The following is an 18736-nucleotide window of genomic DNA, read 5'->3' as shown; positions in this document are numbered from 1 at the left end:
TAATTTTTTAAAAATTTGAACATGGCTGTGGTGGCTCTGTGCATTCACAATTATTTAAAGCCAAATGATGGAGTCCTATTGTGAATCTCTGATCTAAAAGAACATTTTCTGAAGAGACTGGTACACAGAATTTGTCCAGCTTGATTCTCTGTTCCCAGAAGGGAGAAAAGCAATTGTACATACATTTAATCTTTAGAACAGCTCTATGAGGAAATGTGATGTTCTTTATTTTACAGATAAGGAAACTGAGCCCAGAGAAGTTAAATAACTTGCTTGCTCAGCAAATAACTGACAGAGCTAGGACTTAAAAAACACTGTCTCACTTGAAAACCTGTGCTATTTCCATTGTACTACTGTGGCTCCTAGCACTAATGTTTATTTAGTACTTTACAGTTTTCATAATATTTTAACACATTATAGTTTAATATCTCCTTTCAGAGTTCTGTTCTTTGTTTTAGACATAATCTTCACTGCTACAGATACATATTTACTCTTCTCAGAGTAATAAAATCTGCAGCCTAAGCAGATTTTCCCTATTCCTAGGAGTAAGACTTGTATTTTTCCTTAAAATAGTTTTTTTCATTCATTTTTTGATCAGGCTATAATTTGAAATGAGAATGAACAGAGTAAGTTATAAAGTTAACCAAAAAGTAAAAAGAAGCAATGACATTTCACAAAGTACTTCAAAGTAAAATCTTAGGTAATAAGTACATTTAGGGAGACGTGCCAACATATACAGCATTTTCAATTTAATCAGTCTTGGTATAGTTATGATTATTTTAGAAGCCAAGAATTATTTGATACCTGAATCATGAAATATATTGCTATACAAAAGAATCAGCAAATATATTGGATTAAAATATTTTTATTAATCTCATATAATGTGTCACCTAGTAATTTTCTTCTCTAATTGTTGATTTTAATCAAATTGTATACTTTTTCTTTTAAATAGGGAAGAAGAATTTGATGAATATTTTCAAGGTTTATTTCTGTGAGATGGAAGAGGGATGCGTACATTCCTTAATGTGAAAGTATACTTTGAAACTCTTCACAAAATTTTGTCTACAAGTTGCAACTTGAGTGGTTTGTCTTTGGAAATAAAAATCCAGCTACTCTCAGGATGTCAGATGCTTTGGAAGTTTTTCAGTTTTATTGGAGGCACTTTTCCCTGTATATCTTTTCAATTGTTTATCTACAACTCTGTTCCATCTGTAGCTCCTAAAGTATGGACCTAGTACATCCTCTAGTACAGAGATCCATTGTGCCTATATTTTTGTAGGGTTTTTTTTTCCCCCACTGATTCACATTTATGTTCCCTTGCCTCAGCTTAAACTTTTAGGATTATTGGGGTTTCACGAAATTACAAAGTAGATTATGTCTTCGAATACCCCCCTCTTGAGTACCTATTTTGTCATTAGCTGCCTTTTCTTTTTTTCCTTACATTTCTCTTGCTTCCATCTCACCTCTACCACTTAATGGAGTTTGTTATAATCAAATTTGATTCCCCAGTGTATGGGTAATTTTTATAAACTAAATTAATACCACAGGGGGCCAAATGAGATTCCAGTAGTCTAAAACAGCAGATGTGTTCATGAAACTTGACTCTTAGCAGAGATTATACAGTAACATAATTTAACTGAACAATACTGTGTGCATAGAGCTTGTCTCAGATACAGTCATACAGATATGGATGTATTTATATGCAGAGATATATTGTAAAATGTAACTTTTTTTTATAAATTTATTTTTGGCTGCATTGGGTCTTTGTTGCTGCACGTGGGCTTTCTCTAGTTGCGGTGAGCAGGGGCTACTCTTCGTTGTGGCGCGCGGGCTTCTCACTGCGGTGACTTCTCGTTGTGGAGCACGGGCTCTAGGTGCACAGGCTTTAGTAGTTGTGGCACTTGGTCTCAGTAGTTGTGGCTCGCAGGCTCTAGAGAGCAGGCTCAGTAGTTGTGGAGCATGGGCTTAGTTGCTCCGTGGCACGTGCAATCTTCCTGGAGCAGGGATTGAACCCATGTCCCCTGCATTGGCAGGGGGATTCTTAACCACTGTGCCACCAGGGAAGTCCAAAATGTAACTTCTTAATTTGGGGTTCATACCCACAAGAGTCAATGGATGTGCTTCAGGAAATCTAAACACTCCTAGAATCTATGTGTAAACTTCTGTAATTATGTGTGTGTTTTGGGGAAAGGGTCCATAGTTTTCATCAGATTTTCAAAAAGATATATTGATTTTTTTTCAAAAGGTCAGACCCATTTTTATAAACAGCCAAGAGATGAATAGAGGAGAAGATGCATGATTTGGTGAGTAAGAGAGGACCTGTAAAAAATGATTGTACCATTCCAATTATTTTGTTGAAGATATGCTATTTTAAATGACATTTAAACGTGGAATGATCGGCATTAAACTGTAAAATAGGCAATTATAGTATCTTATTTTTAAATAGTATCAGATTTTATCTTTTTATTAAACAGTTGTTATTCATTAAATATCATGCTTCTGTTATGTGTGAGACACTGTGCTACAAAAGTATCTAGGAAATAATTATGCAGTCATTTCTAAACCATCAGAAAATAGTAAATCAGTGTTGGTTTATTAACCAACAGATAAGTGAACAATTTTGTTTTGTCGTTTTCAGCTCAACTTTTAGTGAAAAAGAACCTTGATTTCTGAGGAAAGTATTGAAATGTCCAGCAGCAAAACTGATATTAGTAATAGAATATATGAAGCTAAAACATTTTATGATAAAAAGTTTATTGGTCATCAGAAAATAAAATTCCTGCAAAACTAAACAGTGACTAGGAAGAATATTTAAAGACCCTTTTAAAATAGATCCATATATTTGGTATTGCAAGTATGGTTTATGGACATTAAGTTCATTTATAAATTTAGATTATTATATGTAATCAGTGTTTAATCCATTCATACACAATGGCAGATAATGGGAGTCATATTTTAAAGGAGTCTTTGAAAAGGCCTCAAGATGATGCGTTTAAAGATTTCTTTTAATTTAATTTTTATTTTATATTAGAGTATAGTTGACTTACAGCACAGTGTTAGTTTCAGGTGTACAGCTGAGTGATTCAGTTATACATATACATATATCCATTCTTCTTCAGATTCTTTCCCCACATAGGTTATTACACAATATTGAGTAGATTTCCCTGTACTATATAGTAGGCCCTTGTTGATTATCTATTATCTAGAGTTTAAACATTAATTCTCCAGCAGACCTATCTTAATCTTGGCTGTAGTGTAGTCAGTGGTGTTCAGCGGACCATAGGTTTGGGATATAAAGTTATGCTTTCTTACACTTGCTCTTAAGCAAAGTTCCTATTTTTGCAGACCTCCTCATCTCTGCCCCTCAGTTCGTTTTCTAGTGAATGAGCAGAGGAAGTTGTTTGAGATGACTGGTATTTTGGGGTCTAAAATTATATAAGGCTTAAAGGAAGAGGGTTTCTTATACAGTTTCTAAAATAATCCTAGAAGTGTGGTTTCAAAATTATTTTAAGCAATGAAAATAAGATGTATATATATCACCAAAGGTGATAACATATAGACAATGATCATTTGGGTGTATATATTGCGTTTTTTTCTCCCTAAAAATATTAACTTCCAGGCACTCTTCATTTATATCTGTTTGTTACAGTATTTATTCAAAATATTATTCATTCATGTTTACTGAGTGCCTACCTTGTGCCAGGCACTACTCTAAGTGTGAGCATAGCAATGTGAACAAAGCAGACAAAAAGAGGCAAAAAATCTTTCCTCTCGTGAACCTTATATTCTAATGTGAGAGGAAGAATCTTATAATTCTAAAGTAACTGACTGACTTGTAAAAATATAACAAATGGTGATTTATTTCTCAACTGCTTAAAACTGAACACTATCTTCTCTATAACAAAACATTTGAGGTTCAGAGACCATTATAATTTAGATATGTTTTACAAGGAAATCTGTGGTATAATATTTGGTCTGTTTTATAATTTGGTCATTACAGATAAGAAAGAAATCTTCTCTGATGTACAGATGTGTACCATGTAGTGGAAGTAGTTTCTCTTGACAAGTCAATATTTAGAATTCCTGGTAGACAGTCCTAGTAATCTTTTTTTTTTTTTTTTTTGCGGTACGCGGGCCTCTCACTGTTGTGGCCTCTCCCGTTGCGGAGCACAGGCTCAGCGGCCATGGCTCATGGGCCCAGCCGCTCCGCGGCATGTGGGATCTTCCCAGACCAGGGCATGAACCCGTGTCCCCTGCATCAGCAGGCAGACTCTCAACCACTGCGCCACCAGGGAAGCCCCCTAGTAATCATTTTTAAAAGTAATCTGTGTTAAAAGTCCTCCTGAACTGTTTTTGATAGTAAAGTTTTTGCATAATCAAATCACATGCTTCTTAATAATGAGTAATATTTATTAGCTGATTTAACTTGCATTAGGATTATCCAGGTAATGTCTTATAAATTGATAATTCTTTCAGTGAGAAGAATAGTTCTGAATGTAAGAATGTATTCTTAGTTACACATAAAATAATTGATTTCAGACTTGGGGGAAAGGATGGGTGTAGGATGACGATGTACTTTTAAGCTGCTACAAGTGGTGTGGTCTTCACTATTATCAAGGGTAAAAAGTGGAGGAAAGAAGCATTTCAGATGGAATAACATTTAACATCCTTTTTCTTTGTTTCTTATATAGTACTTACATACGTTACACATTCTATACTCTATTTACTCTTATATTAAGACATGTTGACGAGAGACTTTTGATTCAGGAAGGGATGTGAGGTGTGAATCATTATTATTAATGTTATGGGTTGAATTGTGTCCCATCTGAAATTCCTATGTTGAAATCCTGACCACGGTACCTTAGAATGCAGCTGTATTTGTAGATAGCACATTTAAAGAGGTAGTTAAGGTAAAATGAGGTCATATGAGTGGGTCCTAATCCTATATGAGTGGTGTCCTTATAAGAAGAATGAGGACACAGACCCACAAGAGGGAAGACTGAAGACCAGTTGAAGACACAGGGAGAAAGAAGATGGCCATTGACAAGCCAAGGAGAGAGGCATCACAAGAAACCAACTCTGCCAGCACCTTAATCTTGGACTTCTAGTCTCCAGAATTGTGAGAAAATAAATTTCTGTTGTTTAAGCCACCCAGTCTGGGGCATTTTGCTGTAAGTAGCCCTAGTAAATGAATACAGTTAATAAGAACCTTTAAAAAAAAAAAATTGGTGACTAATTTCAGGATTATATTATTTTTAATTTAAAACAAATTGGCACCAATAATGCACTTATTTTTGTCTTATTTTGCACTTCTGTTGAACTTTATTTTACCCTCAGGGCTTTTAGGCTAGCAGTATATTTTCTCATGCTAGTCACAGGGTAGCTTTTCTGAAGATTCTCTTACTGTGTTACTTGACGGTTTGATGAATGAAATTTGCTGATGTTCTTTTGAATGTTTTCTTGTTGTCTTCAAATGTAGAAACAATATTTGAAATTTAGACCAGTTGGACTGTATTACAGCATTAGACATGTTTTGGACTTTTTGTCATCACCACCACCTCCTGAATCTTCTGCAGCTAGTAAAAAGGAGAAAAGCAGTATTATTGGGAGTCAGTGGATATACAGTGTTTTTTCCTAATATTAGTGTAACTTTATAGCCTACTTCATAGTTTTAACCTACAGCAAGTACTAAGGGTTTGACCATTTAAAAACTTGAATTCATATTCAGAATTAGTCCATTTAGAAAATAAAATCTAATAAATGATTAGCCAATTAACGTCTCAGTTTCACAGAAGAACCACTGAACTATGCAATCCGGGAATCTGAGTTGTTGCTTTGTGCCAAGCACAAAGCTTGTTGCCTGGAGATAAAATAATATTAGTTTACAGAGACTTCTCAGTGTAGTAGGAAAAAAATTTGGAAGTAATTTTTTATGTAAATAAGGATAGAAGATCCATATCCAATATACTAAAAACTAAAAAAAAAAAGTTAGGAGCCACTTAAAGGGCTTGATAACCTGTTCATCATAAAATTGAGGTAAAGATGAATTGTACTAAGAAATACCTTTTCTTTTCACTTGCCCAGTAAAAATGACCATTTTTGTTACCTTTTTGAAGTGCAAATCAGATGTTATCTCTTTCCTGTTTAAATCCCTTTAAGGATTTCCCAGTGCTCTCTAGAGGACAAATCCTTAGCAAGGCCTTCAAGGCAACACACTGTCTGACAGAGCTGCCTGTATTCCCAGCTTCATCTGGCACTTTGCCCGCCTTTGTAGCTCTCTAGACTCCAGCTACACCAGTTTTTAAGTTCTTTAATTGCACCAAGCTTATTTCCACTTCAAGGCCTTTGTGCACATTCTGTTCTTTCCTCTCCAACTCCTCCTTTTTCTGCTTAGGCAAAGATTACGTAGTCGTACGTTTTTAATAAGCATCCTTTAGGAAAGTCTTCCCAGTTAGCATAAGCATCCTTTAGGAAAGTCTTCCCGGATGCCTCAGGTACATACCTCACGCTTCCTCTGATAGTTATAGTTAGATAATCAGTTGTTCATTTGATAGTTTGTCTAGCTCCCCCACCAGGTGGTACAGACTACACACCCAATAAATATGTAAACGGATGTATATCCCAGAGTCAGTAACTCCTGTTTTTATTCTGTTGAAGGATATCCTTAACCCTTTAAGCAAAATGCTTTCTCCCTCTATGAATTCTTTAAAATACCACTAAATATAAGAACCATCTAAAAAGAATGTTGCATCTTTTTTTTACAAGGCCTTTCCAGATAGAGATGATTTCTTTGTTAAACAAAAAGAATTTCTTACAAAACCTTTTGAGTGTTGAGCTCTTGAGACAAAATATAAAATCATGATATTAGTATTCCACTTTCCAGATGACGTTTGAGGCATCTGATGAACTAACAGGTGATCCTAAGCATCTTAACAGAGGCTTTCTGAAGATTATCTTCAACCTAACTGAGTGACTTTAGGAGTAGAAATTTCATCAGGATAAACAGCACTAAGTAGAGACATCTGAGGCACAGGCAAAGTCTCGGGGTACCGGTCAAGTCACCCCAATCAGCTGACCAGCTTTACATCTCGGGCTTCCTTAGGTCTGGAAGTGAGGGTGGAGATCTGTAAAACCTTCTCATTATCTGGAGAGGAACATTAAGCTCAGACAGGTTAAGCAAGATGCCCAAAGTCTCACAGCTAATTCGTAATGTTAGGACTAAAATTATTTTCTCACCTAATCCTGATTGATCCCACTGATTGTATGGTTTTCATATTATTTCTAAAAACTCAGTATTCTGCAGAGGTACCTCAAGAGCCATATTCTAGAGTGGATGAAGAAACCTAACCCTAACCCCTACTTCAACTGGACCAATCAATTCCATCTGGAATTACAAAGTAAGATCTTGTTTGAGGGGGATAAAAAACCCCTGAAAACCACTAATCAACTTCTTGTAATTACCAGTCTGTGTGCAGTAAAGCAAATTTCCTGTTTGCATTTACTTTTTATGCTCTTGTCGTGAGATTAAGCGCCGCTTGACTTTCAGCTACTTTACAAGAAGTCAAAACAGATTCCATCTTACCTTTTTCAGTCATATTTCCTTCTTCCTGCTTTTTCTTCTCTTCAGTTACCTTCATCTTTGCATCATACTCATCAGCTAGGGATTTCCATTCCACTCTGTTATTCTGAAGACCATTCAGCATAGGTATGATTTCTTTGTGAAACCGTGAGAACTCCTAGATAGAATTTTAGGTCAGAAACTTAGATCATACAGTTCATTTTTAGTACTTTTCATGTGCAGAGAAGGAGCCCTAAGGAATTATTACAGCGCTCAGAGCTGCTAGGATGAGATTAACTCAGTGCCTCAGAAGTGGGAAAGGTAGCTGTTTTCCTTCCTGCCTAAGTCTGTTCCATTTGCTTACATCTGAGTTCTCACCTTTCATTCCACCCCTGAATGAGAGGTTAAGGTAATACCTCAAACTACCTTGGAGAAACAAGGACACCCCTAATGACTTTCCTTGAGGATGACTTTGATTTTGGTTACAGTTTGAAAGAAAAATTCTCATCCAGAAGATGATATGTTTCACTCCGATAATCAATTTGTTTACTTACCTTATATACAAAAGTACAAACAAAGTCAATAAATCCAACTTGAAGTTTAGGTAGTTCATCCTTTTTGTTTCTGTCCATCATAGGCTAGAAAGAGAAATAAATTCTTTAAAGATCTTTTTCTGAGATTCAGTGAAAAAGACTGATATGTACTGATAATTTTAAATAAGTAGTGCATTTTTATGTCAAGGTCTTTACAATTGGTTGTTGCTGCAGCACTGTTCTCTCCAGATCTCCTTGTTCCCAAAATTCATTTGCAACCAGAAGTGCTACCTGAAAAGAAGGACATGATTCATGAAAGTGACTTGTTTGCATTTTATTGTGACATTTAAGGATACAATTTATAATTAATGCTTGAGGTGTTGTCATACCATGAGCTCTTTGGTTTTAAAAGGATGTGATTTACAGATGATATTTAAATGGGAAAAGGGTATTTCTCTTTCTACTTCACTGCAGTAGACTTATTCCAGGAGTGCCTGTCTCCTATTTGCTATTGCCACCACCTCTCAACAATAAAAAGGGGAGATGGGAGATTGTAATTCCATTACATTCTGCCTCATGCTCTAAAGCTTCCCAGATCCTCCTCTTGTCCTGCTTATCTCTTAGCATCTAGCATGTATCTGCGTGTGTGTTTGTGCACATACGTGCACAGTTTAGAACACAACTTCACCTGATTATGGTGTGAGGATATTTGAGCGTTCATTTATAGTTTTTTAAAAACCAGGTTTATTGAACACCTGCTAGCTGCCTTACATTGGCATGAGCCAGGCTTACAAAGAGGAGTAACATGTGACCTTTATCTTTAAGATGCTCACAGTCTAATGAAGACAGTCATGTAAACGATGTGGTAAGTGCTGTAATAGTAACAGTATGAACTGCTGTGGATCAAGGAGAAGGGAGAAAGATAAGGGAGGTTGCATTTATGCTGTATCATCAAGGATTACTAGTAGTTTGCTGATAAAGAAGAGGGGGAAGACTATGTACAGATAAAATTCAACATCCAGCTTTTTTTTTTTTTTTAAGTTATTTTTGGCTGCATTGGGTCTTCGTTGCTGCGCGCAGGCTTTCTCTAGTTGCGGCGAGTGGGGGCTACTCCTCGTTGTGGCGCGCGGGCTTCTCATTGCGGAGGCCTCTCCTGTTGCACAGCACAGGCTCTAGGCGCGTGGGCTTCAGTGGTTTTGGCTTACAGGCTCAGTAGTTGTGGCGCACGGGCTTTGTTGCCCCGCGGCATGTGGGATCTTCCCTGACCAGGGCTCGAACCCATGTCCCCTGCATTGGCAGGTGGATTGTCAACCACTGTGCCACCAGGGAAGTCCCCAACATCCAGCTCTTGTGTGAGTAGGAGCTTAGAGTGTAAGGCGGTGACATGGGAAAGAGTGAAAAGAAAGAAACTGGGGAGTAGGAGTTAAGGACAGGTAATGACAGGCCATGTAAGCTCTGCTGGGAAGTTTAACCTGATTCTCTGGGCCAGTAGTTCTTATTCTTGAGCCATAGGGTCCCTCCAAAGTGCATGAGTGGCACAAAAATGGATGCCAAGAGAAATTTAAGCTAAAGTAACTTTACTTTTTTCTCTTTTATAAAGTGATCTTTGTACAACTTTTTGTGTGAGAAAAATAGACTTTGCTTCTTTCTTTAAAAAAGGTTGAAAACCTCCAGCACTGGGGAGTTCAGAAGGCTTCTAAGCAATGCTGTGGCCAAGCAGAGGTCTATTTATAAGCAGTCCCAGCAGCAGCTCAGAGGAAGGTTGGAGAGTTCATGGTAAGAGAGGATCACTTAGGAGGCTGCCACCATAGTTCTGACGAAAGAGGGAAAGTATTAACTAAGGTGGTAGCAAGAGTGATGGACAGGAATGGTTTTGAAATGAGGGAGATGGACTCAAGCAAGACCCCAGGTTCTGGCGTGGGTGATGATGTCAACAAAGAATAGAGAAGGAAGAGCAGGCAGTCAGTGCAGAAGGAGCACAAGTGTTTGGCTTGGGGGTTGATGGCTCCGATTATTCTGTCTTTACAAATAAAATCCACATTTATAGTTGAACCCAGTGAATCCTGGCCTCTTCTGCTTAGGGTTTTCCCTGTGAATTAACTGAGGGAGAAAGAGAAGCTTCTTTCATTGATTAGTAAGAAACCAAGTGGTAAATGAATGGCTCCCACTCTCACTCCCCAAGGTTGGGGAAGAACTTCCTTGGAAGACGCCCTTAAATATGACCTCACAGATAGTGCCATCTGGTAACTGACAGCACACTGAAGAGGAGACTGTAAGTGCAAAGCCACCCTTGACAGATGAAGGCACTAATGATTCATCCTTGTCTCGTCCTTTATCTCCTCTTAAAAATGCAGACACTCCCTGAATAATTGTATATAAACTTCTTACAGCCAGTCCAGTGATAAAGGAATTCTTTTCTTTCTAAGGTTCCCTCCATTTGCCTTGTTCTGGGCCTGACCAAATGACCTATTGTCCCACTGACATTTGTGAGCTCTTGAAAGCTGTTTGCTTTTCTTCACTAACAGAAACCCAACAGGGAACATTGTACTTTTGTCTTAACTTCTTAAATTCCTTTTTTCTTCTTCGTAAGTTATAAACCTATTGTTTCAGAGGACAAGACCAGGGTGATGAAGATAATTGCTTACAAAATATATAGTCATATAACTGATAGCTATCATTAAATTCTGAGGTTGCCTGATACCTTCATGTTCTCTTTCACATGGGACCTAGAACAGAGCCTGAGTATGCGATAGAAAAGGGGAACTACTCGCCTGACTTTGTACCTCCCAGGGCTTGGTTATAGCTGACAGGTCACACGCAGTCATCATCATTGCCCTTTAAAAGAAAACAAAAAGTGTTAAAATAGAAATATAAAACAAGTTATTTTTGCCAAAAGAGAAATAAAATTCTGACTACTCACATGATAATCTCTTTTTTGGTTGGATCAATGGTTACGTATTTGATGGCCTCTTCTTCAGTTTCCATTTTTTCACAGGCATCAACAATTTTTTGAAACATGGTTCTCTTCCTAAAAAAGATACAGCTGTGCAACAATTTTAGCATATAAGACCAGAGATAAAAAGTGTCTTTAATGCATGCTTTTCAGGTTTTATGTTCCCAGTTTTCATCAAATGTTCATGTAGTGGATCAAAGGGGCTAGGGGAGCAGAACAGGGAATGGCTGTGTAACTTTGGCATAGAAAGGGTTTAAGACAGAAAAAGCACCAGCCAGAAAGGGGAAAAAAACTGTTAAGTTTGAATACATTAAAACTAAGAGTTACATGTGACAAAAAAAAAATAACATAAAGGCCACAGGCTGTGATGAAACACTGTAATGCATAAAACCAACAAAAAATTAGAAGCCAAAATATATGAAAAGATATGAAAATACAAGTGTGAACGGTAAGATACCATCTCACACTCAGATTAACATAATAAATAGATTTAAATAAGCCCAGATCAAGAAGAGTCCAAATATGGGATAACAGGGACTCTTGTGTGCTGCTGGTGGGAGTCTAAATTGGCATACCTACTCAGGAGTGCAGCAGATTTGCAATGTGGTATAAAATTTAAAATATGCAAGCGCTACAACAATCCCATTTCTAGATATGTACTTTACAGAAACTCTCATATATATACAAGGATATACAATGTAGGCAGTGATGAAAAAGTGGAAATAATCTAAATGTCCATGAATAGAAGAATGGCTAAATTATGGTATATTCACACAGGTGAATATACATTTAAAAAGAATGAACTGGATTTCCATTTACCACCAAGCTAAATCTTCAAAACATTGTGTGAAAACAAGCTGCAGAAAGGTATACACGGTATGATACCATTTATGGAAAAATTTTAAACACACTTAATGCCATATAAAAACATGAATGGGAAGGATGAATACACAGCAATATCAGGATGGTGGTATCTGCGAAGGAGAAGGGGAGAGGGTTTTCATTATAGAGTGGGCATGGGATGCCTCAATTGCATCACTTTTTCCCCTTAAAAAAAAAAAAGATGTAAGACAAAATCTTAGCATTTGTTGAATCTGAGCTATAGCTATTTGGATATCAGTTATGTATTTCTAAATAATCTGTCTTCATGTTTGAACTATTTAACATGAATTTTTAATGAAGAAGGATCAGAGAAGCACAATTTAATACTGCCCATCCAAGTTGTTAAATACTTAGATCCTATAACTAGTTCACCTTGTCCTAATACATTTTAAACTTTATAATTCACCGACAAGAAATTGTGCGGAAGCCTGGAGTATCTGGCCTCCTTGGTAATCATTATTATTATAAATAGGGTAGCACTCTGCTGTATAGAAGTCAATATTTTTTGAGTTTGTTAATGTGCATCAGTATCACCAAGATTTTTCATCTCTCGGACTCTGGCAGGATCAAATGTCTGAGCCTGCAACTCTAAATACCAGATTGTGGACTACGATGAATTAATTCACCAGGACAAAAGTCACCTCGTAAGGTTTTGTAGCGTCGCTCTTCTGGCAGTGCACCTACCTTGCTGCATATTCTTTAATTCAAATTTCTTCAGATAAACTAATATTAGGGGCTTAGGTTTTTAAAATATGTTTCCAGATGTCTAGTAAATTCATTATCAGGCATCTTAAGGGTATTCTATTGATAATACAAAAAGAAAAGAAGTGTGTGTGTAAATAAATACCTTTTAACTTTAAGGCAACAGACCATTTACGGAAGGCAGAACCACACAGAGTACAAGGGAGTTCTGTACTTACTTGAAATATAAAGCCAGGTCAGTTGCTATTATTGCAACTTCAAACAAATGAATAACTGTTTCAAACTGGCGTTTATTTAGGTTCTGGAAGATGTTTAAACTCTGTAAGATGAAAATTCACAATAAAGTGCCATCATTAATTTGCCTTTGATTCAACATACAAACCAAACAATGCTTAATAACATATAGATTATCCTATTATAGAAAGAAGAAAAACTAGGTCTTTCACTTTTTTTGCTTTCAGTTTTCTCTCTTGGATTAGGTTACCCCTCTACTGTACTTTGAGTAAGGTAATTTAAACTATAAAAACGGGTATCATTAGCAAATAGTCAGGTAATCAATGTATAAGATTTTGGAGTAAATAAAAGTGTTTTCTTCCAGGACCATTTCAACAAAAACAATTGATTTTTTAAAAATTTTCTGTAGTAACTGAGGAACCTTAATAAAGCATATCTGGTATTTATCCGATTGTTAGACATGTTGAATTATTTACTAGATAATTTCAGAGTGATTACAGAAATTGCTGGAAAACTTTCAGAAGCTGCAGATTACAATAGTACTCACATACACATAGGAAAAAGTAAATTCTTCCAAGTTGTTCTTAAAATGATGTCTTGCGATTATATTTTACAAAGACTTAACTATACCTTTCTTCAAAGAGTTTCCCACTAATAATCTCTTCATACATGGATCAGCCTCAATTTTTAGTGTTCTAGAAAATGACAGTGTAAATCTGGGAGTGTTTTTTAAAAGGTATGATATTCCAAAAACACCATTTTAGGAATACAGGCCAAAGGACAAATGTATAGTGGGTTTTGCCAAATGAAGTTAACAGTTATGAAATACAGAAAAATTCCACTGGAAAGGAGGAAACAGTCTATTCACCTATGTGGAGATAGAGGCAGCATAATGTAGAAGAGAATACTGGGTCAAGCACCAAATAATAATAGTAAACACTCACCTAATGCTTACTGCTTCCCGGGCACTGTTGTAAGTGCTCTATGAACACTCTTAATTGCACAGCAAACCACAGCATAGAGAGGTTAGGTAATTGCTCAAGGTTAAACAGCTAGTACACAGCAGAGCAGATATTCAAGCCAGTGCAGCAGGGCACCACACTGCCTCTCAGCAAGGAGCCCAGGTTCAGCTCCCAGCTTCCCCACTCGGTAGTTGTGTAATCCTGAACACCTCACTTAACATCTGTATTTGTTATATCAAATGGGGATAATAACAGCTGCCCTGCTAACTGCCTAGCACTCAGTCTGTGATCAATAAATATTTATGGAATGTTGATGCAAATGAGATAACTGGGAATGCATTTCACAACTATAAGTTGCTACAAAATATACTTTATTTAATTATTATATATCAGTATTACTGTTATATAAAGTTTTGAGGTAATTTCCAGGTAAAAATAGAATTGCAAACCCAAGACCAAATACAGCTCTGTCATTCCAGAAGATTGAAATATTAGCAAGAAGTAGACTAGAATTATGTGTTACTGTATACATAATACAAACCTCCATTTAAGTCATCTTTTTTTTTTTTTTTTTGCGGTACGCGGGCCTCTCACTGTTGTGGCCTCTCCCGTTGCGGAGCACAGTTTCCGGATGCACAGGCTCAGCGGCCATGGCTCACGGGCCCAGCCGCTCCGCGGCATGTGGGATCTTCCCGGACCGGGGCACAAACCCGCATCCCCTGCATTGGCAGGCGGACTCTCAACCACTGCGCCACCAGGGAAGCCCTAAGTCATCTTTTTATAACAGCTTCCATGACAAGAAAAATGGTATTGTACACAGCAGATATAAGTAGTAGAAAAACAAGTTGTAATATTTGTTAAAATAATGAGTTCATAATAGCAGCTATATTTTTAAATTGATAGAAGGAAGAAATGGCTGGTGGACACTATAATGAACAAAAAGAAAGTTTGTCTAGATCAAAATTAATGTCTTACTTGAGACAGTGCACAGCAGCGCCTTGGGCATAATCTCTGCACCAAATTGTCTGGATACAGGTTATTTTTAACCTGGTCTGGATTGACCAGGAAGAAGGAAGAGTAAGTGGGCCATTTGTCATTTTAATCCCACTTAACCTGCCCCTGATTTTGGTACACTGGTGGCCTGCCCTTGGACTGGTGGGAACCCAGTGGCATATTTACATCACTGAGTCACTGCCTTTATCTGTTCACTGATACACGTTATCATGTTCCCAAAATAATGTGTATTATGTAATTCCGACACATACTCCATAGATCCAGTAGCACTTAAAGTCATCCTTGACTGCTGTACTAAGGACAAAAAGTTGGGGTCGTGTGGAAATGCCTTAAACTTTTAGACAAATTAATAGCACATGAAGTCATTTTAATCATTATATACTGAAAAATTTGCTAAAAGAGTGGATCTCAGGTGTTTTCACCACACACACACAAAAAGGTTAATGTAAATTAATGACTAGTAATCATTTTACTATATATGTATATCAAAACAGCATGTTGTATACATTAAATATATGTAATTTTTAAAAATTAAATATAAACTTAAAAAAAAAGAGCCAAATAAGAACATTATAGAATGGGGAGAGGGGGCACACAAAGCAGGTTGCTGAGTTTAAATAAATAATCCCTTAGGATAGAACTTGAGTCTACCAAACGCCAGACTGTACAGACTACACAACCATCAACCAAGTAAATCAGTATTTTTTATGCACCAGTTACTTTAATACAGGTACTTTTATTTTTAAACCTGGATACCTGTTGCTATTTGCTAAATATATGTGAGAAAAGCTATATATAAAGAGATAAAAATAAATATGACTTAATACTGTTAAACTTCATTTAAGTCATACCTTTTTCTAATCCAAAATAATAAAACAGCTATATTAAAGCAGACAGATTGTCAAAAGGTCTTTCACTTTACAAAGTAAATCAATACTGGATTTTTTAAAAAGATGATTAATGTCACACTTTTAAAATTAGTATAATTAAGAAAAAAGTGTACACTCAACCTTTTTCAGTACTGCTTCCTTTGTTGATAGCACAATATTCCTTATTTTCACTCTTCTCACTCATTTTCACTTTCATCTAAAAACACTGTACAGGCCTCTAATTGAAAAACCCTTTCTTAATATTCTATTTTCTCTTTTCCTTCTCTCACAGCTAAGGTTCTTAGAAGAGCTTCTAAGTGGTTTCTTTTTCAGCTGTGGTTATAGATTCACATAAAAGATCCTGTTTCTGTTTTGTATTAGTTGCTAGAAAGCTCTTGACCAAATCTGTGGCCCGTGTCTAATAAATGTTTATACTTTTCACCGTATACATTTTGGGCCTTCACCATACGTCATCTTATTTTTATATTCCCATTAGCCCTCATTTTTTTTCTTTAATGTTATATTTTTTGGACACTCCATTAAAAACATTTTGGAACAAGTTGAGGATTAAACATATATACATGCATGCAGGGTTTTTTTGAGTAAGCAAAGGCAGAGCCAGTGATCTTTTAATCAGAGCAAGAGGCCTTAGGATGTGGACAGCACACAGAAGGAAGGAAGGATGTCCCTCAAAAATCCAGTTTGACAACAGAGCAGCAGCAGAAGAGGAATTGATGGGAAAGCTATGCTGACATATATCTGCACTGACTCCTATTACTTAGTCGTCTGTGCCAAAGAGAATGCCCTGGGTAACAAGAAGTGATGGCAGGAAGTTTGGCATCGATGACCGGATCCTAACACACAACCTGTAGCTTCAAGGGCTTTGGTTAACATGAGCCTTCCCAACTTCTGGAAAGCCCAAATTAAAGAGGTGTGTTCCCCAGACCAAAGAAATAGAATCAGTGAGGCAGTGTTTGAGACAATAAATAGGAAGCTGGGCTGTCCTCAGTGCATTTCTGCCCTTCCTCACAGGATTCTTCGGCAGATGGCAAATTCCATTAAGGAATGAGTCGTTTTCAGAACAAACGACTGCATAAAACCTCTGCATAAAGACCACAAGAACACAAAATCTATGGACTCAATGCAATTGCAACCAGAATACCAACAGGTTTGTGGATATGTGTATGTAAATTGACAAACTGATTTTAAAATTCAAATGAAAATACAAAGGCTTAATAAAAGCCAAGGCAGACTTGAAGCAAGGCTGGAGAATTTACACTGAAAGAAATTAAGATTTATTATAAAGCTATAGTAGTTAAGATGGTATGATACTGACAAAGGAGAAACTGATCAGTGGAACAGAATAGAGAGTATGGAAGCAGTCCACCTTATTTTATAATCAGTTACCTGATTTATGACAAAAGGTCTCACTGAAGTGAAGTGAGAAAAGGGTGGCCTTTTTTTTTTTTTTTTTTTTTTGTGGTACGCGGACCTCTCACTGCTGTGGCCTCTCCCATTGCGGAGCACAGGCTCCAGACGCACAGGCTCAGCGGCCATGGCTCACGGGCCTAGCCGCTCCGCGGCATGTGGGATCTTCCCGGACCGGGGCACGAACCTGTGTCCCCTGCATCGGCAGGAGGACTCTCAACCACTGCGCCACCAGGGAAGCCAAGGGTGGCCTTTTTAATAAATGGTGCTGGGTCATCTGGATTTCCACCTGGACAGAAAAATGTATATTGATCTCTACATCAAACCATATATAAAGATAAGTTGTGGACTTCCCTGGTGGCGCAGTGGTTAAGAATCCGCCTGCCAATGCAGGGGACACGGATTTGAGCCCTGGTCCGGGAAGATCCCACATGCTGCGGAGCAGCTGAGCCCGTGCATCACAACTACTGAGCCTGTGCTCTGGAACCTGTGAGCCACAACTACTGAAGCCCGCACAGCTAGAGCCCATGCTCTACAGCAAGAGAAGCCACCACAATGAGAAGCCCACGCACCGCAACGAAGAGTAGCCCTTTCTGGTTGCAACTAGAGAAAGCCTGCACACAGCAGTGAAAACCCAACGCAGCCAAAAATAAATAAATTTATTTATTTAAAAAAAAATAAGTTGTAAAAAGACTGTGGATCTAAATGAGAAAGGTAGAACAATACCAGTTATAGAGAAAAATATCTTCATTACCTTGAATAGTCAAAGATTTTTAAGATGAGAAAAAACAGCTAATCTTTAAAAAATTGATCAAATGGACATTAAAATTAAGAACTTCTATTTATCCAAATCCAACATTAAGAGTAAAAAGGCAATTCACAGAAAGGGAGAAAATATTTGCAATACAAATTTCTGACAAAAGATATATAAACCAGAATAAAGAATTCCTACAAATCAAGTTGAGAACAAAGCAACCCCAAAACAGAGAATTTCAAAAGGTTAATAAACATAAACTCTAGTTCATGTTAATCAATGCTATTTAATTTGACACATTAAATTCAGTGCAATGTCACTACATTCCCATCAGAGTGACTAAAATGAGAAAGATGGAAAGTACAAAGCGTTGGAGAGGATGGAGAGCCACTGGAACTGTTGGTAAGAACATATATTAGTACAACCATTTTGGAAAACTGCTTGTCAGCATTCACCAAAGTTGAACATATGCTCATCCTTTGGCCAAGCAACTCTATTTCTAGGTACATACCAAACAGAAATGCACACGTGTATTCACAAAAAGACATGTACTAGAGAGCCACAGAACACCATGTGTAACAACCCTGAATCAGAAATCACATAAATGTCTTTCAGTAGTTGACTGAGTACATAAATGTCGTGTACACACACACACACACCCCAACCCCAAACTAAGAAAATAACAACGGAAGAAAGGAACACAAAAAGCAAATGAAAAATATATCAAAGGAAATACCCAGTGGAACATGAAAAATTCACAACAGTAATATCCACAGTTTCAAAACCATAAGAACTTAAAGAGGAGACTGCAAGGCAACAGTAGAATTAAAAGTGAACTAGCAGAACT

The 18736-nt window shown here is 37.1% G+C and overlaps 2 protein-coding genes across 4 annotated transcripts in view; one reads left to right on the top strand and one right to left on the bottom strand.

Annotated features, from left to right (window-relative positions):
- Positions 1-11012, top strand: part of LOC111172479 (protein FRA10AC1) — a 49627-nt gene extending 38615 nt beyond the window's left edge. For all 3 annotated transcript variants that reach the window (XM_022569310.2, XM_089897944.1, XM_022569309.3), the window contains one exon: positions 953-11012. In XM_022569310.2, coding sequence (XP_022425018.1) covers positions 953-995 — 43 coding nt within the window. In that variant the 3' untranslated portion in view covers positions 996-11012. The remainder of the gene's footprint in view (positions 1-952) is intronic.
- Positions 2865-18736, bottom strand: part of PDE6C (phosphodiesterase 6C) — a 71696-nt gene continuing 55824 nt past the window's right edge. The window contains exons 16-22 of the mRNA XM_089897946.1: positions 12847-12947; positions 11012-11119; positions 10863-10926; positions 8308-8382; positions 8113-8196; positions 7583-7736; positions 2865-5576 (exon numbers count right to left, since the gene is read on the bottom strand). Of these exons, the coding sequence (XP_089754072.1) occupies positions 5515-5576; positions 7583-7736; positions 8113-8196; positions 8308-8382; positions 10863-10926; positions 11012-11119; positions 12847-12947 (648 nt within the window). The 3' untranslated portion in view covers positions 2865-5514. The remainder of the gene's footprint in view (positions 5577-7582; positions 7737-8112; positions 8197-8307; positions 8383-10862; positions 10927-11011; positions 11120-12846; positions 12948-18736) is intronic.

The sequence above is a fragment of the Delphinapterus leucas genome, chromosome 16 (genome assembly GCF_059928025.1).
Source record: "Delphinapterus leucas isolate spDelLeu-1000000601 "Yukka" chromosome 16, BTC_Dleu_Yukka2, whole genome shotgun sequence".
NCBI lineage: Eukaryota > Metazoa > Chordata > Mammalia > Artiodactyla > Monodontidae > Delphinapterus > Delphinapterus leucas.
This window is presented reverse-complemented; position numbering and strand designations above follow the sequence as displayed.